General features: G+C 45.7%; 1 protein-coding gene and 2 long non-coding RNA genes across 6 annotated transcripts in view; 1 reads left to right on the top strand and 2 right to left on the bottom strand.

Moving 5' to 3' along the window:
* The window catches only part of pex5la (peroxisomal biogenesis factor 5-like a), a 47,996-nt gene extending 40,714 nt beyond the window's left edge, over nucleotides 1–7,282 (bottom strand). The window contains exon 1 of one of the 4 annotated variants that reach the window (XM_029827709.1): nucleotides 5,924–7,282. In XM_029827709.1, coding sequence (XP_029683569.1) covers nucleotides 5,924–5,944 — 21 coding nt within the window. In that variant the 5' untranslated portion in view covers nucleotides 5,945–7,282. The remainder of the gene's footprint in view (nucleotides 1–5,923) is intronic. The other 3 variants (XM_029827711.1, XM_029827714.1, XM_029827713.1) reach the window with 3 other exon arrangements.
* A 36-nt stretch (nucleotides 7,283–7,318) lies between these two features.
* Nucleotides 7,319–15,684, bottom strand: LOC115247146 (uncharacterized). Its single transcript, XR_003886195.1, has 4 exons — nucleotides 13,851–15,684; nucleotides 8,770–8,947; nucleotides 7,674–7,771; nucleotides 7,319–7,592 (listed from the first exon to the last, which is right to left on the bottom strand). It is a non-coding gene; the product is annotated as an uncharacterized lncRNA (long non-coding RNA).
* Nucleotides 15,685–16,502: 818 nt separating this feature from the next.
* On the top strand, nucleotides 16,503–20,660 carry LOC115247148 (uncharacterized). The gene is made up of 3 exons (XR_003886197.1): nucleotides 16,503–17,440; nucleotides 17,635–17,711; nucleotides 19,316–20,660. It is a non-coding gene; the product is annotated as an uncharacterized lncRNA (long non-coding RNA).
* Nucleotides 20,661–21,973: the final 1,313 nt, after the last annotated feature.

Raw genomic sequence — 21,973 nt, 5'->3', positions numbered from 1 at the left:
CAAAGGGGTGAAGGGCTGCCGGAATGAATGGATGATATTTACAGCACGGACTCATATTGTTGCCACACAACTGCACGTTGGTGTCTGGCTGGACGTCACGTCTCTAACTAGGGGTGTTTCAAAAGTAAAACTCCACAGACACGAGTGCTTTCCACATTTCGTGCCCAAACTTCACGCAGAAATCTGGAAATGAAGCCAGCAGGTATCTGAGGCCAGATTGGCAGGTTGTCCCATCACATGAACGCGCATGTGTCATCGCTCACTGGGCTGCAAAGGCACATTGTTCGCTCTCTGCATGTGTGGAGGAAAGTCAAGGGGGCTCTGACCTCTTTGCTGGCACGCAGCTACAGTCATGTGGGGAAATATGAATCACACATGCCCATGCCTCATTATCTTCCCTCGGATGCAAGCGCAGTAGCGGCGTGCAGGTATTTGGCTGCAAATGCTCTAAACGTATATGGGGATGAAGATGCACACGCGGTGCAGCGCAGATTAAACCTCACGGGGCTGCTCCGGGGGAGGACATGCTCCCACTCTGCTGACTGGAATCTTTGAGCCCGCTCACCTCTGTACCCTTGAACTCAGCCTCCATCCCATCTGCACATGCCACCCCCACTCCGCACCTGTATGTGCTCAGTAGAATGGCTCCCTCAATAAATGCACATTTCATCCATATTTACAGGAATACGAGACACCGACAAACATGAAGAAATGCTGTAGGGATACTGAAATTCAGATTCGTAGACGTTATTTACTAGAAAACGGTAAATTGCCCTTTATATTGCCTCCATCCACCTGAAACCTTCAAAATGTCTTGTGCATTTTCTTAGCTAGGAGGCTAAAGTGCTACATTCTCTCCATAGACTGATGATTGTTCACCCATCCCCTTCATTCAGTGGGATGAAACAGCGTCGGATTTATGTTTACGTGACAGCTCTGTGGAGATAACGTTTGGTTCATGCATCAAAGAGCTCTTGAAATCAATTTAGATTAATCAAACTTAGGGCCGTTTCAGATTACATGTCATTATTTTGACTCTGTGTGGCTTATAAAGCCGTAATAGGTCCCGGTTGTAAGTGCTGGAGTGTTGAAATTGCCATTAATGGAGATGGTGAGTGAGGAGTAATTGGGTGTTTGTGGGTGCATAATAATTGCCGCGATAATGTGCAGACCTTAGTTTCTTGCCGAGTGCTCCCCTACAATTATCTGACAAGATCGCTGGCTCAGGGAGGGGGAGCCGTTGTGTAGGACTGGCGGAGAAAATGGAGTTGCCAAGTTCAAATCCACCGACACGGCGTCAGCAAATCAAAAGATGAGTATCGCTTCCGCGAGGTGTCAAAAAGGGATTCTAACAGCAGAAACAGAGAGTACACGGGAGTACGATGAAAGGGCTCACGTGTTGCTCATGAAGAGCTGGAACATGAATTACCTCTTTTGCTGTGATTGTTTCCTTAAAGGACAGACAGATGTGATAATAATACGTCTGCCTGTGGTTTTCATTGAAATTTCAGAACAATGATGGTCTCCGAAACAGCAGGAAACGGAGAAATGTGACACGAATGACAACAATCTGTGACAGGATGAGCTTTTGGGAAATTAAAATGCTTTAATTTGGAGCTTTTCCACCCTCGCTGTGCTGTTCTTTTAACTGAAGAGATGATTTAAAGGGCACGCGCTAGAATCTGCCTGCATGCAGAAACCTCCAGCTGGAGCACATTTTGTCTAAAGAATCATCTTGGATCAGAAACCTTTGTTGAATCAGCTCTGTGAAGCCAAGAATTTAGAATCTGTCAAGCTAGCATGCCAAATAAAAAAAAACTCTAGAACCAAGAGAACAATGATGAATGGGCTACTGGCGATTGCAGCGGATATTTTAGAGCAAAGGGTTTGAGAAACTGATCTCAACTGTTTTATAGCTAATAAAAATGGAGGGAAACTTGGTTGCTGTCATTCGCAGAGCAGAAAACAGCAGCCAGCTGTGGACATAAGGTGCATTTCCTTACATGTAAATTCAGCGTGTTCAGCGCTTAGACTTGAGTTTGGTTTCTATTTATAGCATCAAAGCTCATCAATTACAGGGGAAAAATAAGTGGTCGCAGAGCAGCAACACTTCAAGGAAAACCACAACATAATAGAGTATAGAAGGGGGAAATTATATTCCGTAGGACGAGCTGTTTATTTATTAGTTTACGGTAGCAGTGATGCCTTTAAATACCCAGGTGACATTTGTTTCAGATAAGTGCACATTTGTTTATCTGCAGCTTTTGTCCAAGATAGCTCGTCCCTCCCCGGGGGACCGGGTGCGCGGGTTTCCGAACTGGCCCTGAGATGACTGGTTTTCTGGAGCAAATTAATTCCCAGTTGGAGGATGACTGTTATGAATGGGCTGGGTGGGAGTGATAGATGGGCTTCCCGCTCTTCAGCACGGCCCTCTGCTCCCAGAAACAAATATGCCGGGGCTTGTCCTACTTTTGTTGGAGGAAGAACGGAGGCTTTGTACAGTAGCTGAGGGGACTCTCCAGGAGGACTGCTGTGCTAACAGAAAAAACACCCAGAGGAAATCTACCATCACAGACAATGATGAAGAGGTGGGAATCTGTGAATCTGAGTGCTTCACACTGATTATCCTTTCTCAGACTCTGGCTCATTGTTTGGAGGAGGTCGCTAGACTGTGTTGACATTTCTCGAGACAGCCTATAGTTTAGAACAAGGCGTGTTTCATAATACCAGGGAGCATTTTGCTCCTCCGACGATTCCTTTTTCTCAGAGTCACGAGTCCTCGCCCATACACAGGTAGCTAGCGTCGGCTTTCCAGCACGCATTAAATACCGGTGTGATATCTGACGAATCAATAATGCGAAGGCCGGCATCAAGAACGCTATTGACTAGGTTTCAGGTCTCATGTGTAACACGCTACAACCGTGTGTTTATTTTCCTGGTGAGGAAAGTCAGTTCATAAATCTGTAATCTGGCTCAAGCAAAAATAATTCAAGAATCCTCCTCTATTGTCCTTCCTCCATTGTGAATTGTGCTAATCTTCAGCAGAGCATCATTAACCTTACGATACCCAGCGCTCCCTAATTGATAAGAAATTACCTCTGTATAAACCTGGAAAACAGGTCTTGGAATACCAGGATTACAGACCCTCACCACCCAGTAATCCTCCCACTGTCACCAGTAAGTTCATGATGGTGTTCCAACCATACAGTTTTCTCCTGAAGGGTCTTCTGGGAGAAATGAATCCATCATGATGGCTCAGGAAACATCTGGATTCAGAAAACCACATTGAAGACACAACACAGGTTCAAGACCTGATCTTTAACTGGACCCACAACCCACTGGAGGATTCAAAGAGCTTCATCACCAAAGGAGGGAATGAAGAAGAAACACAATTTAAAAAGAAAATAAGGGAGGAGAAGCCTGGGACACAAACTGGACCACAGCAAATGGACACCGAACAGGTCAGAGTCATTTTAACAGAGAGCAACAAGAAGCGAGTCGAAAGCCTCTTTCAAATATTTTGTGCTGCACTGGATTTTCATTTATTCTCTTCTCAGTGTTCCCAGGTTTCCCGCTGTTTCCTGTCCTCTCCCGCAGTAATGCAGCTTCCTGCCGGCTCGCACGTGTTCCACAAAGAGCAACTTCCTGTGTGGAGCTCTCATTCACCTCCTGAGTTCACTCATTATGGTGGCTCCTGAAATAGCCCGGGCGGCGGAACGACTTCTTAATCAAGGCAAGTTCATCCCTCCATTTTGGAAAAGGAAAAACTTATCCGGATCCCCTCGTGTCAAGACGGCCGCAGCAGAATAGAACCGTGGTTGATTTACTCTGCCGGTGTTTCCACAACATCTCAGTTAAACTGTTTCCTTTATGGGACATTTTTGCCTCATTGGTCGCCGCATCAAAACCAGACCTCCGTGAAACTACATAGATTTAAAATTTGGACTCGATTTGTTTTCCTCTTTTTTCCCCCACGTTACCTCTTTGGCTGCCCCGGACCGCGGAAGGAAAATCTCAAAACAGATAATCTGTTCATCCAAAACAGACTGTCAGAAGCTTAATGAAGGGATGGAGATCTGAAGAGACTTGATCTACTTCCAGTCAACTGTAACACCCATCCAAGAATCTTCCCTGAGGATCCGGAATATGGTAATCAAATTACGCAATCGTGTTGCGCTTAACAGAGCAAATATCCAAAGGAGACCACTTCCACTCAGTTTAGATGCAATTTATACATGAAGCACGCCATCTTACGCAATTAGAGTGTGGAAGAGGCAGAAATTTGGATGGGCTACGACTTATAGGGTAAAGGCTAAAACACGCTGCTGTGAGGGCGAGGTCGTCCCTTCATGGCTTCAGTCTTCATTCGCACCTTTGCAGTTAGAGCAGCGCGGGTCTACATCCACACCTCTTGACCGCTGCTCTAACTGCTGAGCCAGCCTGCCGCAAAGAGACGCGCCGTGTCACCACGCAGACGGGCACGTTGTTTTATTTAGGTGTTTATTATCAAGCCCAGATGTTTATCTGGTCAGTCCAAACCAGCACACTGCTCCTCCAGAGACTCTCAACACATCTGGCAGCCCAGGGAAAGAGCGCCCATCCAAAGTAATTATGCCAAAATAAAAAGATTTAAAAAAACCCTCACTCCATATGCGGAATAACTCCGAGGATTATAACGCCACATTAAACCATGCGCGCCAACTCAAGTCATGGAGGAATGCGAAGGGCAACAAATAGAGAGGAAGAAAAGAGGCCAAGATGGGACATTCTTATCTTGCCCCTGCAGCCAACCTGCCTCACAAACCGCCCTGAATGACGATTGGGTAATAAAGGAGGACTTATAACAGGATCCGCTATGTGGAAGGGAATCTGATAGCTCTGATTATCACTGACTCACGGAGGCCGGGGCGCCGTTGGATCCAGAAAGCCCGTACAGTACGAGGTCATATAAAATTCCAAGCTACGGCAGATAACAACAGTCAATGATTTATGCCCCCAGCTTGCACACATGCATCCATGCATGTATGAATTATGTATAAACACGACTCAACATTTATCTTAGATTTTGGCATTGGACTTGATTTGACAGGTTTGACTTGACTAAAGGGGAAGCTGGGGCTTTAAGAGCTGACGCTTCAGGAGTTGCACCATTACAACCCATCCAAGTGTTGTTGGGATGAGGACGGATACCTCAGGTAAAGGAAAACAAACATGCATTTGATGAGGAAGGTGCAGCATGCAGTGAAACAGGTCAATGACGACAGAACTCGGCTCTTTTCATTGATTCTACTGACTGTGAACGCCTTTATTAATGCATTTTGAATGAAAACTGCTGCTTGAGTAGGTTCATGGATCATAAAATATTGAAGTTTTGTGTCCAATGCTGCTGGGTTCTGAGTCAAGAGAGGCTTTTATTACATAATCTGCCATCTTGGAGCTGAATCGTCTCCATCAACAAATGTTTCTGGCGTCTCCAAACCGGCCCCAATCAGCTGCTGGAGGGTTCGTGCAGTTGTGCTGGATGAAAAGTCTTTTTGGGTCCATTTTCACGCTGTTTTTCACAATCTCAATTTAGGCAAATTTTCTTTTTCTTTCTTTCTTTCTTTCTTTCTTTCTTTCTTTCTTTCTTTCTTTCTTTCTTTCTTTCTTTCTCGATAATATAACAAAATACAGTTTGTTATATGGATACTGACGTCACCTGCATGACGTCACGAGGACACAAACGCTAACTAATGATTTGGAGTTAGCTGACGTACCTGTTTACACCTGCACAGCTGCACGTGCCGCGGATTCGGTGAATATTTGTTTAATATGGCGAACACGTCCACCAGAGAGGAAATTCAAAGTTAATTCCCTAAAATGGACTCAGCCCACTGATGGGAATGCAAGTGATGAATGGTGCATGCAGAGGTGCGTCGGTTACCTGTAAATGCCCCTGGTACATATTGAGCGCACAGTCCGTCGCGGATCTCTCCGTCTGCGGATGTTTAGACTTGTTCCGGACTTGCGGAGCGGACTGTCGGACCCGGAGCCGCGGACATGGAGCGAAGTTGGCGGAGCTGTCCTCTCCCCGGGTGCTGAAGCCGACACTTTCTCCGGGATTCCTCTGCGCGGAGACAGCGAGGCGCGCCGGACCGCACTTTCACCCTTCCGCCACCACGCGCTTACATGGAATGCGCCGTTCGGTGGTTCATCATAACATCGCTGCGTTTAAAGTCGTCATTGTCTTTGCTGATGTCCGCGATCCTCCCTCCCTCCCTCCGCTACTTTCTCTTCGTCTTAGTTTCCTCCTCTCCGCTCCACCTCCTCCTCCACCTCGTCTTCCTTGCTGGTGTTGTCAGCGTTTGGACACTCCTCGGGCTTCGGTCTCCTCTTATAACGGACTCCTCTTTCCTGTTTTGCCAACAACTCCCAGTGACCCAGCCCTCTGGTGCCTCCTCCAGTGCTGACGTGCTCCACAAGGAGGCACACAAGAACATTTGCCTGTCAGCTCAGGGAATTTAAAATCGCACAGAGCCATTAGAACAGTTTTCCAAACATATCCTGCTATCCTCAAACGCACCCTTCTCCTCTCATTTTCTCCAGTATCTCAAAACTGGACAATTCAAAATTCTTCCTCTTCTGCATATTTAGATTAATGATAATATCTAACCCCCTGACCCACAGCTGCCCTTTCAGTGGCACACACCTTTGTTATAATATATTGTAACACTTCCTAAAATAAGCATCACATATCAGCATGCTGCTTTATAGTTGATCATTCATGCATTAAACATGCTGCGTAATTGCAAAAATTAGAATTCCACATTGACTCAGCCAGCATATCTTGAGCTGCGCCTGGTGTGCTGCCATACATTCAAAGCAAAAAAGCGCGGAACGCATGGCAGCAAGGTTGAAACCTCGCTGTCTGCTTCAACTGCAGGTTGTTTTTTTTTTAAACCTCTTCAGCCGGGTGAGAAACAGGGGTTGAGTGATGTATGATAGGAGGCAAACTGCTTGCATGGAATAGCTGATAACACAGAAAGAGAGCGAGCGAGAGAGCGTGCAGCCTCAGATGGTGAGGGTGGCAGCCAGAGGGAAACAGTCCCCCCAGAGCGCTCCAAGGGCTGAGCGCGAACATGGGACAGGCACCAAAAACAGATTTGTTGCTGGCATTTATGACGGGGAGCTCTCCAGGCGACACTCATGTCTGGACTTACTGTAGAAACGGCTGCACAGATGGCACAGCAAGTAACCAAAAACTGCTTAAACTTCAATTAAACACACAAGACTGGATTCAGAGTGTGTGTGGGGGGGGGGGGGGGGGGAGTCACTGGGAGGAAAAAGGTTACTACAGGTCACAAGATTCTAACTTCTTCTGCAGAAAGGAACCAGGTCCATCTTTGTCTTCTTGTTGCTGATGGTGGAGGACGGGCGGACAGACGAGGCTGCGACCTCTGAAACATGTGGGAATCACTCCAGTAGCCACACCAGCGGATCCCTGACAAGAGACAGGATCCTCATCATTCCAGGCTGCAGGAGGGGCCGACGGCGAGGTGAGATTAGCAGGTGCCGTCTTCAGTGGGAGAACAAACACCAGGACATCAACCAGCCTGAAACAGCCACACCGAATATGGTGGTTAAAACGGACGCGGTCCAAATCAAAGCAGGCAATGAGAAAATGCATCTCTTACTTTGTCTTATGTGTTTCCAGGTAGGAGCTTGGAAGAGTGTGTGGTGCTGCAGAAGAACCCGCACGGCGAGGGGATCACTGATGAGACAAGAGCAGCGGCTGAAGAAACAAAAACAGGCAGGATGAATAAATGATGGCGCCCAAACAAAAAGGTTAGTGGAGTCAGCCGCAGATGCTAATTCGGCTCCGCGCTGATGCTAATGGGAGCTTTGCGTGTCAGGATGACAACGACACCGCAGAGAAAACAGGGCTCGCACAACTTAAAGCGGCTCCCCTTTGGCATCCGGCAGACATCAGAACACGGTGTGCCGTTACATCACAGGAAATGATCGCTGGCCAGAGGTGTTTGTGTTGTCAGCTGCCATCTGGAGTTGCCAGTGTGAGAAACAGCTTTAATTCACACACACAGTCCATTTAGATGTAACATCTGGCCTGAGTACGGCGTCTACTGGAGCCGCCCGGGTCCTCGTGCCACAGCGCGGTTAATTAGCCGCCGCAAGGCGCAGAAATGGATTCATGTGAATTTATTTATGGGATAACAAAAACACGTCAGGAGCTCAGTTTAATGCAAGTGTACATCAAAAGCATAAATCAAGAAATTAAGCAACGGATGCTCATTGTGAGGGAGGATGCATGATGTGCCCCTGACAGCAGATTCCCAAATATAACTGAGCACTGGAATCTGTCACATCCCTTAACCTCTGACCCCATCCTCCTCTTTTCTCTGATATAATATATAAACATCCAAAGTTGGATGAAGGGGGCGACCAAGACCGACGCTCAACTACCCCCGTGTTGGAGCCAAAGCACTCCAATAAGGCTGTGGTTAAATCCCTGAAGCAGTATTATCATTACAACCTTCCCATCCACTGAACTTTAATACTCCTCATCCATCACCAGGCAGGAATGTCAGCATGGTTTTAGGTGTGTCCGCAGCTATTGTTTAACTAGAAATACGTGCTGCGTTAACAGATAATACACACACACACACACACACACACACACACACACACACACAGACACACACACACACACACACAGGTCTCAGGTGACTCTATTTCAGTCTCGGTCAGATTCTTGTTCTGGTGTTTTCTCACCTTGCTGAGGGAGACAGAAAGAGGAGAAAAAAGACAAAAATCCTGCATGTTCGGAACTTCTGAACATATGAGGTGGAGTGCTATGTAGAGCTGTTGTGCTGGAGATGTAAATATAAAACCGGGGGGGGGCGCTCAGCAGGCAGAGCTGGAGTGAGCAATGCTGGCAGAAAGGTGATACCTGCAGAGAGAGACAGACAGACAGACAGACAAGTGCAAGAATACAGTTAAGCTGCTGACATCAATTATAATAACATCTTTATCACATATCGTTATAAATATCAAATAAGGTGTATAAGGATACATTAAAAGACTAAAATGCTGATTATTATCAAATTCAAGTGTTATAAAGACGGGAATAAGTTAATAAGTACTGGAAACCATGTGAGGTCACGCACATTTATTATGAATGAGGACAGAAATAGATGCAGCCCTTATTAGATCCATAGACCCCGGTCGTCTGACAAATCGCCTGATTAAAAATTGAAATCTCCATTTTTTACCTCTGTAATTTCTCCTATATCATGTCATAGTTGTGAAGATAAGTTGAATTCTAGCTGGCGTCCAAGTTTGCTTTCTTCCAAAACTATGAGACACTATGACGACAACAAATCACACGGGGGGTTGGAGGGGGGGCTTCTATGAAAAGCTCGGGAAACAGACAACCTGTGCCTGTAAAGTAGTTCTCAAATCTTTTGCTGTAACTCTGTTGAGTGTCTGTTCTGGTTTTACAAGTACTTCAGACATCAAATTACTGTTATATAGAAATTGGTGCAATTTCTCTCCATTTTGTGTGTGTGTGTGTGTGTGTGTGTGTGTTCTTGTATTCGACACATAATGGGTACCAATAATACCTATCCTGCCGACAAAGTGAGGACATTTTCTTGTGGAGACCTGGTCCCCGCGACTTCAAAGGATCGTTTAAAGGCAAAGACGTGTTTTTGAGGTTGAGAATAGAACTGGGTTTAGGGTAGCGTTAGGGCGGTTTGTTGGGATGGTGACCTTAGGGAGCTGGTAATGTATTCCTGGTATGTTAGTTGCATTTATAATGTTTGGAGAAAAGCTTGAGTCTTTTGTTAATATTGGATCTGAAATGGCTACTGCTCCATCAGTGAAGCAGAAATTCTGATAAACCACAGCAGACTTTTGTCCTTCTGTTGACTCATGCTGCAGCCCTTTGTGACATCTTTCTTTCTTTCTTTCTTTCTTTCTTTCTTTCTTTCTTTCTTTCTTTCTTTCTTTCTTTTTCTTTTCTTTTTTTGCTTTTGCTCGGCCTTGTTACAGAACACACTGCTCCATTAGGTCACCGCAGGACAAGAAAATGCAATTTATTTTGATTTGGCGCACATTTGTAACACCTAATCTGCTTTTTGGAGGACAAATCGTTAGCAAGACATAAGCAGAGGAGCAAAATGAGAAAAAGTTAATAGAGCAAACAAATGATAGCAAACGGCACTTTTACACTGTAAAAATTACTTTTAATTGAACTTTTGCTGTACCGCAGACAGATCAATAGTTTTCTCTTCTCTCATGCGTGCACCCCGTCATCCTAGTCTAATGCTAGGCTATCACCACGTTTGAATCTTTAATGCTCTGATGTCATGTCCACAAAGTTAGTGGCCTGTTTAAATATGTAGCCATCCAGTTGTTCTGCCAGCTTCATCTGGAGGCTGCACAGGATCCATAATTCATCATTCTCAAATATTCCCTCAGATGAATAGAGGCGTTCACAGAAATATCCCATTCATTCCAAATGCAAACATGCTTGCGTGTGAGCTGAAAACCAGAAAAAAATAAAAAGGAATATTCATGCAGGACCATTCATTCAGCGCATCTGAAAATGCAGGATTTTCCTGATGTATGCAAACGTAGATCAAGGGACCTCCTTTGCTTTGATTTCTCTACCTGCCGATTGGTAGAATGCTAATAACGCGCCCGCTATTGCTTCTGTGGTGTCTGGTGGTCCGATAAAAGCGGGTTGTGTTCTCCGAAATGGTCAAACAAGACAAGAGTGTTCAATGTTTCCCTATCGATGCAATTAACCATTTGTGACAAGGCCAATTACTGCAGCAGAGATTGTTTCCACTCCATCAAAGATCCTCTTTAGCTTACGCAAAAGGTGACATGCAACCCGGTAAAGCTATGGATGGCATCACATAAGGAAGGTCATGCAAACCTTCCCCAGGCACTCTGGTTTCCTCCCTATAATGACAAACCTCCGTTTTTTACAGTACTGAAAACAGCAGCTAACATTATGGGATACCAGGGTAACCGCACTTGTCAGGCTACAGAACGAAGCAGTGGGTAAAACAGATTTTAATAGAGAGCAGGAATGAGAGGGAGGTATCAACAGCAGCAGGGGGGAGGCTAATGGCTGCCCTGGTTGATAATTACGTGAATGACAATTAGAGATCCTGTTAGCACCGACATGTTTCAGTGTGTGTGTGGGGGGGGGGGGGGATTCTTCTCCTCAGTGTCAGGAGTGTAAAGGCAACAGTCACCAGGGACGGTGCTCAACACTGCACCACCATTCAAGAGACTTTTGAATTTACTTGTGCCAACGCGCCAAACAAACCAATAAAAATGTGTTCAAATGAGCCTCCGTCATCCCCCTTCACTCCTATAAGTGATGCCAATGTATCAGGAGAGAGATGAGAGCGCGGGTGACACTGCATCACAAGTCAGTTGAGCTGACGACTTAGCAGCGAAAGTAACCAGCTCCACTAAACTTGAGCCATATTCTACCAATCTTGGTTCCTATTGAACACAACCAGAATCTTGATGTATTGATTATGAAGGTGGGGTGCTCAAGAAATTAGGACAAGGAACTTTTGTTTTTATTTGTGCAGCCCCCTGTTATAACACAGATAATTAGCATTACCTTTGGTGCAGACAGAGAGAATAATGAATTGTTTAAATCTTACTTAATTAAAAAGAAAAAGTTAGGGTATTAGCATCTGAATAGCAGCAGTATTTTAATCATCTGCACCATTTTTCATTAGCTCCAGCTCTCCTGCGTCACAAAGTTGTTATCTTCCAATCCACCTTTTTCTTTGGTAATGAAACACTCGCTGCATCCAGATGTTTTGTTGGAGGATCGTGATGTGCTGAAGGGAGGCAGACCTGGATTACAGCAGCAAAACACAAAAATAACAGGAATCTGCCAGCAGGATTAAAACCACGGCCGTTCCCTCGAATTATCACGACAACGTTACGTAACCTGACATTTGTGGTCAGATTGAGGTCTGAATAATAACACATAAAAAATGGTTGAGCTGTTGCAAACGTGTCACGTACGTACGTCTTCCCTTTCAACCTGCACCACGACCGTTGATTACATTTGGCTCAGGGAGGATTAGACCTCACTGTTTAGTGTGATTCCCCCTCTCTTGTGTAAATCCTGTCAGTGGTGGCTCCATGCCCAGTCTGGGCTTGACTCAGCGTGCTGCGTTCAGGACCGAAGACAGCTCTCAGACGCGGGAATCGAACCCAGGACCTCGCGATGAGTTCACACCTGAGATGAGCCTGAACGTGTCTGTTGTTGCAGCAGCAGAGGAGGCTTCCCGGTTGGAGTGGTGCCGGGATGTTCCCAGACATCTGCCGAGGTGCCCTTCAGCAAGGCACCGAACCCCCACATGCTCAGACTGCCCGTCCAGGGCAGCTTACTCATGGCGCCTCTCCCTCATGTGTTCTTTGTATGTCCATGTTCTTGTCTTCTTCTTCTTCTTGTAATTTGCTTTGCAAGCTTATTTAACTTCTTTTGATTGTTTTCACCATAGTATCTAAAGCCCCGTTTGGACCTCTTTCTGGGCCACCGTCTATCTGAACGCTGACTCCCTCCTGTACCATTTTCATCTCTGAATGATGCCACTACTGATTATGAATATTACCCGTGTTAGTGTCGCCGCATCACTGCTGCGCTTCTGCCGACGCCGCCTCATCAAATGACTGACAAGGTGAGCGTAATCGCCGCCCAAGGTTGGACGTTCCTGCCGGGCCGTATCAGAAAAAATGAAATGAGACGGAGAAACGATGGTGAGCGGGCCAAGTGTTGCAGCGCCGAGCCCCTCGCTCTCCTCGCCCTCCTCGCTCTCCTCGCTCTCCTTGCCCTCCTCGCTCTCCTTGCCCTCCTCGCTCTCCTTGCCCTCCTCGCTCTCCTCGCCCTCCTCGCCCCGTCCCCCCCACCAAGTGAGCGGGAGGAATTGCGGAAACATATGAGCTTCACTTCATTTCACCAGTTAACCACCATGAAGGATTCACTGAATTATCACATTTCCTGTTAAGAATAGCACATCAGCATGGAAGCGGGAATATTTCCTGCACAACAGGTGACTCATCGCCAGAGCTGCTGGTGTAAATCCCAGTCAAACCATTAACAAAACCAGCACTTTTCCTTATGTAGACATGCACGCAGACACAGTACACACTGATTACCCACGTCTCTAAAAGTGCCTCATCTATTAGTGAGCAGTTGCCGAGCGCCCTTTAACCATGTCATTAATGAGTTTGACATCAGAGGGATCTGTGTCAGGAGGTGATTAATGCTTCCTGTAACCAGGCATCAGGATTCCGTCTTTGTTCCGCCAAAGTGTGTGGAAATCCTCACCAGACTGCTCAGGATCTGGTGGTCCAGAGTCAAACTCTGCAAATAAAAGACTCGAACCCAGAACCCACTGTTGACATTTGGATGGCAGTTATTTACTGGCGGGCTGGAGCCGGAGGGATTAGGAGCGCCGCATTCTCTCACAGTGGGGGGGGGGGGGGGGGGGGGGGGGTTAAGCTCCTTACAGATTAAAAACAAACCTCCCTCTTTTCTAAAGAATTGGAAAAATCATATGACGCACATGTAATAAATCCAATTTTATTTCCCAACATGCACTTCAAAGGTGACTGGCAGCCGTTTGGAGAAGGCACAGGCGAGCCGGCATGTTCAAACAAAACGTAACGGCGCTCGCCTCCATCACATCTCCGTCCCTCTGTTCTCCCTTCTGAGCAGGTCTCAGATGTGTAAGAACAACGAGGCACACAGACCCACAACCCCTCCGGGTGAAATGGTTCATGTGGGCACGGTCGGGTCTTCTCACCTTTGAGCCGGTACCTGAAGGCACCAGCCTGATTTACATGTGGTGGGAAATCGCAGCCTGGACGGTCTGATGACGGTACAACACTTCAAGTTTGAGTAATCATCTCCCGTAATTGGCCTCAGAGGGGAATGGTTGAGAGGAAACCCTAGGAAAAATGAGGGAAGTGATGGCAGGGTTAAGGGTGAAAAGTTGGCGCGTGGTTGGAGCCTCATAAATGATTCTTTTTGTTCTGATTTCCCAGAAACAACAACGTGGGGGGAGGAGTCTGAGGGTTGACGCTTCAGAAGAGGATGCCTCACTTTGAAACCTACTTTGCCCTTTTGCTGTTTTGCCTTTCAGTCTTTTGGATTTCGAGAGCGGCGGCGCCGGGTTTTATTTGGGAATCGAAACGGTTATCAGGGAGTTTCAGAGATGCTCCTCAGCTACAAACACTTTTAAATGGCGGCGGTGCAGAGCGCCATTACAAATACATCAGCGTCTAACAAACGAGTGTGAGACACATCAAAGGGAGGAGAGGAGTCTCTGCCCTGTTCATGGAAGCTGCAGAATTCCTTCGCCTCCAGTCACAGAAATCGGCAGGAACGAAAACTGCAAACTTTTTCAAAACTGTGGTCGAGGAGCAACAAATAACGCCGCCTCTCATTTCCGTGGTTATTTCCTTATGTTGGGCCCCCCTGCGCCCCTCCCCCTTCACCCCCCCCCCCCCCCTCGTGAATGGCTTCCATCGTCCTTTTCATTTTGCTGCAGACATTAATCGTCCCCTTTGTTTTGCAGCTCGACCTCCGGCTGGTAAACGAACATCAGATGAAACGCAGGAGGTCCGTGCGAGCCGCAATAAAGCAGGTCCTTTGTAACCTGCCAGGGGTCGACCGCTGAGTCACACACACACACACTCACACACACACACACACACACACACACACAGCACCAGTAAGGACAAGCAGTCCATCCTGTTTCCACATCTGCTCGGGGGCACTGGAGCACACCCCAGAAACTTTTTGGATCTGTGATGCAGCCGTAACACTTGTCTGACTACGTCAACGTTATTGATTTAAGACGTAAATGAGTCCGGTTGCTGTTGAGTCGCCCACTCCAGTGAATCTGTCCTCCAAACAAGCGGGCCATCACACGGCTGCGATTCCGCGCTTACCTGGAAACATGTTTCCTTTTACTTTATCTTCTCCACAATGAAGAGTCTCATTTCCATTTATATTGCTACTTAATGCTCGCAGTTGTCGGTCGTGTGGTTAACTGAAGGGGCTCTCTGACATCGCGCACACAGCCGATACGGCCATGGAGACGACACGTGGGTCAACTGAAAGTCAGCGTGCGCGCGTGTGTGTGTACACGAGGTCCTAACTTCCGTGACGTTGTGGGGTCCAGCCATCTTTGCGAGAGGGGAATTTCATTTCAGGAGTGTAACAAATTTGAGGGTCGATGTGAATTGAATTAATATTAGTTCAGGGTGAGATTTAAGGCCTAAATGAATTGGTGTGAAACTTGTTGGGGAGAATAAAAGACTTTAAGGTGAGTTGAATTCATTTTAAGGGGTTCTATTTAAAAGCTATTGTTCATTTTTTATGTAAGAGGCTTATTTTTTTTAATAATATTAAATGCATTGTGAATCAGAGGCATGCTGTTGTGTGAATGGATCAATATGTGCATATGTGCAACATGTGCATCAGCCCAACGACGCCTGTGGAGCACCGACAGTCGGACCGTGTCCAAGACAAGCTAATAAATGTGGTCAAAAATGCATTTTCAGTTTTTTTTCTTGAAAGACGCACATTTGCCCAGTTAAAATGCAAAAACAGAGATAACAATTAGAATCTAAGAGTGAAAACAAACCTGGGCGGTCGAATATTGCCGCTGAAATCACTCTCGAATCAAATCCTAATTGATCTGATTTCACTTTAAAGGCTCATTTTTTTGCGTAAAATCTGCAACTTCTCATGAATTCTTCATGACCTGGCCGAAGAAACGATCACCTGGCGTCGCTTGCTGTCCTTCAGGGTGAGAGACAGGCTGGCGACAGGCAGTAAAATAAATTAGCAGCTTGTCCATCTCCCCCTGTGGTGTCAGACACCAGGAAAGTCTTTGATTCTGCCAAGAACCACATAAGAATGCAGCGCTTGAGTTTGCATCTGGGCACCTGTGGTCATGGCCGGTATGTCCTTCTCTCTGGGCTTGTTGGACGTAGGACCTGCCTGGGACAATGTGGGAGGTGGGCTGGAATTGATTTGTAGCTGAGGCGATGCTTGGGCTCATCCACGCAGGTGCTCTCGCAGCGTGTGATCCAGGCTGCTCCATGGTTACCACCTTAGTAACCGTGAACACACACTCCTTTAGTGTCTGGTGACGTCTCGCGTTTTGTTCCTCAAAATTAAAAGAGGAGACAAAGGAATCACCAACCAATCGAGGCCCTCGAATCCCTCCGGCGGTGTCGCATTGGACAGAAATTACGTCATTTATGAAAGTCGGCACTAAATCTGAAACTTGAAGCCAAACCAGCATTCCAGGTGTTTGTTTTTCTAATATGCCGCCTTAAACGTGGGGGTTATCCCCATGGAATCGGTGTTTTCTTAAAAAAAAAAATCATTGATTCTCATGTCGAAAACTCTTAATTCTCTGATCACTCACCCATGAACCTTTGCTCAGGTCCTGACCCACCCGACCTTCCAAACCAGCCCCTCAAACCCCTCATCGGTTCAGCGACACCGTTGACGCTGCTGGGAAACATCCCCGTCCAAAGTCATGCTTTCATGATCCAAGCCACGTACCCACGTGGATCTGAGCCGTGTAGGAGTTCAGCCGTGCGTGTCAGAGCTTTCCTTCTGTCTCAGAGATGTTCCTTCAGCACCTGCAGCCCTCTGCAGCCCTCTGCCCCGGCAGATGGCTGGGCAGCTAAATTTAGCCAAAATTAGACAAAAGGAGGACGTGGTAAAAATAGACATTCCCTCTTAAGTCAAGCTATTTCTGTATCAGCTCATCACACAAAATCCAAGTCACTGTCTGAAGATTTTTGTGGGTTTGGCAGATTACTTCAGGATATGTCTTTTCATCCTCTCAGGTGCTTGAAGCTTGCTTCTCCCTCTTTAGTCTAAATTCTCACAGGGACCACCTTTGATGAAGCTCTGGAGTAGCCGAATGGCACTTCTATTTTCTTTTCTACTCTTTCAACGGAATGCTTCATGTTCTCGCCTCCCTGACCTCTCTGTCAACACAAATCAGGCCATAAAAAAGGAATGTATGGCAAATTGAAATCCTATTTCTTTGCACTCAATGCAGCAGCTCACGCTACAGGGTGGAAAACCGCACTCGTTCCCTAAACGTTGCACATAAAGGGTGTTTGTTTTCACTCAGTCCACAGATACATGTGTTATTAACATGCTGTGTTTTCCGCTGAAGGTGTCATGGTGATCCCAGCTCGCCGCTGCTGCAGTCTGCCTGGAGGTGCAGCTGGCTGGGAGAGACTGGTCCCAGCTGGCACTGCTGGAGTGTCTGCTGGTGTGGGGACGCGTGAGACACCAGAGCCAAGACAAGTTGGTTTATGACGCCAGAGGCAACGGCTGCCCCTCAGCGATGTGCTCGTACGTGTGTGTGTGTGTGTGTGTGTGTGTGTGTGTACCTACATTTATTATATATCGAGTGCCAAAGCCCTCATTCTACTACCAAAGTAAGGCCATGATTTGTGTGTGTGTGTGTGTGTGTGTTGGGAATCACAAAAAAACCCTTATCATATTAATTCCTGTTCACTTATGTTACATTAATACTTGCACAACAGGGGCAGATCTGGAGGGTCCAAAAGCGTGTGTCCTCTTCATGTCCCTGAATCTGTAACCACATGTGGACATTTCCCAGGTTCTTTTCTTGTTTTTCTCTTATATAAGTGTGTGTAAATTTGTCTGTGTTTCTTTTGCTCTTTCTCTGGCTGTTCCTTTGGATTGTCCTCCATCTGTTTCCTTCTCCTACTCTTTATTCCCTCAGAGGCTGCCAGTCCTCTGTCCAGTTCCATAAACTCACTCACATCTTATCTAACATCTTATCTCCCCACCTACATGTTAACCAGCTTGTCGCCTGTGACGGCTGATATGTTGTGTGTTCTCTGTGGCAACATTTTTTTCCCTACCATGGTGGTAACCTAATATATTGGGTTGTTTAGCACACCTTCATCAATATTTAATACAATTCCTGAATGTTGAGGGAGTGAAAAACGATCTAACCTTTACCTTCCAAACTTTCACATAATAATATATTGAATCCAAATGTTTAATTGGACTTTTAAGTCGAGCTCACCATTTTTTGGCGTCCTCCACTTTTTCCTCTCACAATTGTTTTTTTTTTTTTTTTTAAATCTATATATTCTCTCACATTTTCCAGTTCTATGGATTCTGTGAAATATGACACTTTGGTCCCCAGATTCTATATTAATTGATCTCCAAAGAGACGATATTTTTAGCTAACTGCAGTTGAGGAAATGGCAGTAAAACTATTCAGAAATCAACCATTTACATCTCTTTTTCAAACAGTCCATATATTTTCTTTAACTGGACTGTATGTGGTTATTAACCAGCTAATTAGCTGTACTGGCCCAGCTGAAACTGTCTCCTTCCACCTGGAAAATGGAATGTTAGAGGTTTTTTTTACCATGATGGGCTCCTCCTTATTTTATGGCCTCTGATGTTCCACAGCACGTTGCCCTTTTCACACACAATTTCCTTCTCAGCTCTGTTTCAGGCTCATTAGCAGGCTTATCCTTTCCTAAATGCAGAGGTTTCAAGGGATATGATGAGTACCTCTGCTCCTGATCATTTAGCTCATCTGAAACTGTGAAATCAGGGCGTTTCAAATGAGAGTTTAATATGAGCCTATCGCAGCACATATTTCCTATGTGTTTCCATCAATTTATGGAAAAGGAAGCTCTACTACACATAAACACCAAATATGGAAGTACAATATTTCACCTTGGTTGGTTCTTGATGCCACAATATTTTCAATGCTTGTATTTATCCTATTGTAGAGGTTTTGGTGGATTTTTTGAGTTTAGCAGTTGCGGTGACTGTCCAATAGGCGGCAGTGTAACACCTGATTCATATACTGTATAGTAGCTCTTATGCGAAAGATCTGCGCAGAACCACTTAGATTTCAGCTTTTTAAGTAGTTTTTATCTATTAATAATTGTTTCTTTATTCAGTATTAGTATTTCTTATTTGGCTTTGCTTTAAAGCTTTATATAATTTAATTTGCTTTTGTGCATGTGTATTTCTGCCTGCCTCATTCTATCTTTTCTCTCCTCACCTCATCCATTTCCTTCATCTCTTACCTGTGTACTGTGTACCTGCATATTTCAGGCATAATTATCTTTCCTCCTGCCAGGTTTTGTTGCTTAGTCCTGTTTCTCGTGATTATTAGACATGTGGCTCGATACTCCCGTCACCTGAAGTCCTGTTTTTCCGCTGTCACAGGAAAAGGTTCCCACCAAACTTTAAAGCGAGACTCTGGCAAAGGAACCATTAAGCCATTTATCTGGTGATGAAGCCAACCTTTACCTATGGATTATAGAAGGTCGACCGCTTCGTGTCAAACGTAAGCTTGAGAAAACGTGGCTGTTCTAGAGTCCTGTGGAATCATTTCACGTTGGATAACCTTCAGAGTGGCTGCGAGAACTCTGCAGTCAGCAAGAGCTCCAGCGAGACCCCTCTGCCTGATGGCAAGGTCACTAGTTGGCCTGTTAGCTGCAACCAAAGATGTACCTGCAAGTGATGAACAGGTGGAAGCAAAATTCAACACTAATATCTGACATTGGGAGCAACAGAGAGAAGGAGATTCATGGCAAAATCTGGGCACATTTGGAGCGTTTGTTGTTTTGTTTGTCTCACCAAAGCCGACTGTGCACAAAATTATAATTTTAGTCACTTTTCTTCACTTCTCATCTATGTTGTTTTACTTTGCAGCACCAAAATTCCATATCAGGTGTAATCAGATCGTCAGTTTCTCTGTGGTTGGATACGTGTGTGTGTGTGTGTGTGTGTGTGTGTGTGTGTGTGTTTCTCTGCAGAGCCCTGAGGTAAAGCTGATAAAGCAAAGTGAAGTTGCCCCCCCATCCCAGCGCTTCATTCACTGCTGACACAACTTCACGAGTCATTTATGAGCACAATAGCTGCATCCTGGCAGGGTGGGGGAGGGGGGGGGGGGGGGGGCTGTGTTATAAGCTGCCTCATCTGGAGCGTCTCACTTTGAATCACGTCCGATTAAAAATGAATGTATGTTTTAGCTGACTTGAAACAAGACCCGCGTTCCCGCGTCTGTTAAGATCTGCACCTTTGCTCCCAATAAACCAGGATATCTGGGGGAAACCACACAGAAATCCAGTGAAAGAATAATTTGACATGTTTCTCAATGTAAAAAGAAAACTACATTTACTGCTGAGCAAACTGTCTCCATTTCAGACAGATTTTAGCCACCGCTGCAGCCATTTCAAATGACATTTCTTCCATTAATATCAGTAAAAAGCTCAAACACTGAAGCCTGGCAGCACTTTGCTGTCTGCGATGGCTGAACCAGACCTTAGAAACAACAGAGTCAAGTGGCGGGTTCAAGAGTGAAATAAGGGTGCAGACACACTGTATTTACAAGACACTATAATGCTTATTAAGAGTAGGGTGCTGTCAGCTCCGATTAAGATGAATTTTATGATTTTAATTCTGTCATTATCTCTGGTACCCACACACACACACACACTGGGTTAATGAGTCTGCCCTGCTGTTCTGTTTCTCTGCTTCTGCCTAATAAAAGCTTTAATTAATCCTTTTAACCTTTAGTTATTAGACCGGAAAACATGCATGGGGGGGGGGGGGGGGGGGGGGGGGGGATCCTTTCTTTGTTTCCATAAACAAGTTGTGGAAATTTTAATAAAAATGCGCTGCTGATTAAAAATATTGTCATATCTCATATGCTTATCTCTCCTGCAGACGCACGTTAACCAACACACGAGTTACCCTGTTTGAGAACCACAGCTCAGATCAGTGGCTCCCCCTCCTGTATAATTGCTGCATTACGCCTATGATGGCGTTCAGTTTTGGGAAAAACAAGCAAAATATCCATCTCTCTCTTTAGTTTCCCACCTTCCAGTAAATTCATGTTTATTGAAAGCAAGACATCAAAATATAAGTTAGGTTGTCACTTCAGAGAACACAGCAGGCATAAATGGTGGCACGTTCAACACTGTTCCTTTCTTCGCTTGCTCTTTGTCCTCGAGAGACCTTTGCATATTCCTCCACAGTGAGCATGGTTACATATTTGCTACTTATTATCCTCTCGACCATCTAAGACTCCAGTCTCAGAGTCGTATTCCATTGGTGATGTACTGTCACTGACAATGAGAAATGGACGAAAAGCTCGTCACCGTTGGCTGAGACTCACTATCCCAAGTAGTCACTTCTGTTTGCTTGGGATAAAGGTCTGAGTATCACATCTCGCCTGTGCAAGACACGAGTGAGTTTGACCCTGTGGTTCGGGATCTCTGGTCCCCGCAGCAGGCAGTAAAGGGTGAGGGTGAACCTCGCTAACACCAGAGTGCACACCAGTTCCACCGCAAGGAGAACGCTGTAGAGGATCATCTCATCTTTGCACTGTTCTTCTTTTGCTCTGTACTGACTGGTAAAGGATGATGGTTCCTGGGTGGCTGTCGCAATAGGACACGTGAAGGTCATCGGATTTTGGATGGTAATTGTTTGGGTTGTAGTGGGTGTAGTTGTAATTTCTGGTGTAGTTGTGATAGCAGTGGTGGGAGTTGTTGGTTTTAGCGTAGTGGTGGGCACTGTTGTGGGTAGTGTAGTGGTCGTTGTTGTTGTGGTGGGTGCAGGAGTCCCAATTGTGGTGGGGGCTGTTGAAGTTGTCAGTAAAGTTGTTGCTAAAGTTGTGGTAGTTACAGTTGTTATTGTCGTTGTCGGTAAAGTTGTTCGTAAAGTTGTGGTGGGTATAGTTGTTGTTATTGTAGTTGTTGGTAAAGTTGTTGGTAAAATTGTGGAGGGTATAGTTGTTGTTATTGCAGTTGTTGGTAAAGTTGTAGTGGGTATAGTTGTTGTTGTTGGTAAAGTTGTGGTGGGTATAGTTGTTGTTAT

The sequence above is a fragment of the Takifugu rubripes genome, chromosome 20 (genome assembly GCF_901000725.2).
Source record: "Takifugu rubripes chromosome 20, fTakRub1.2, whole genome shotgun sequence".
NCBI classification, from domain to species: Eukaryota; Metazoa; Chordata; class Actinopteri; order Tetraodontiformes; family Tetraodontidae; genus Takifugu; species Takifugu rubripes.
The sequence above is the reverse complement of the archived record's forward strand: the minus strand, read 5'-3'. Positions and strand labels throughout refer to the sequence as shown.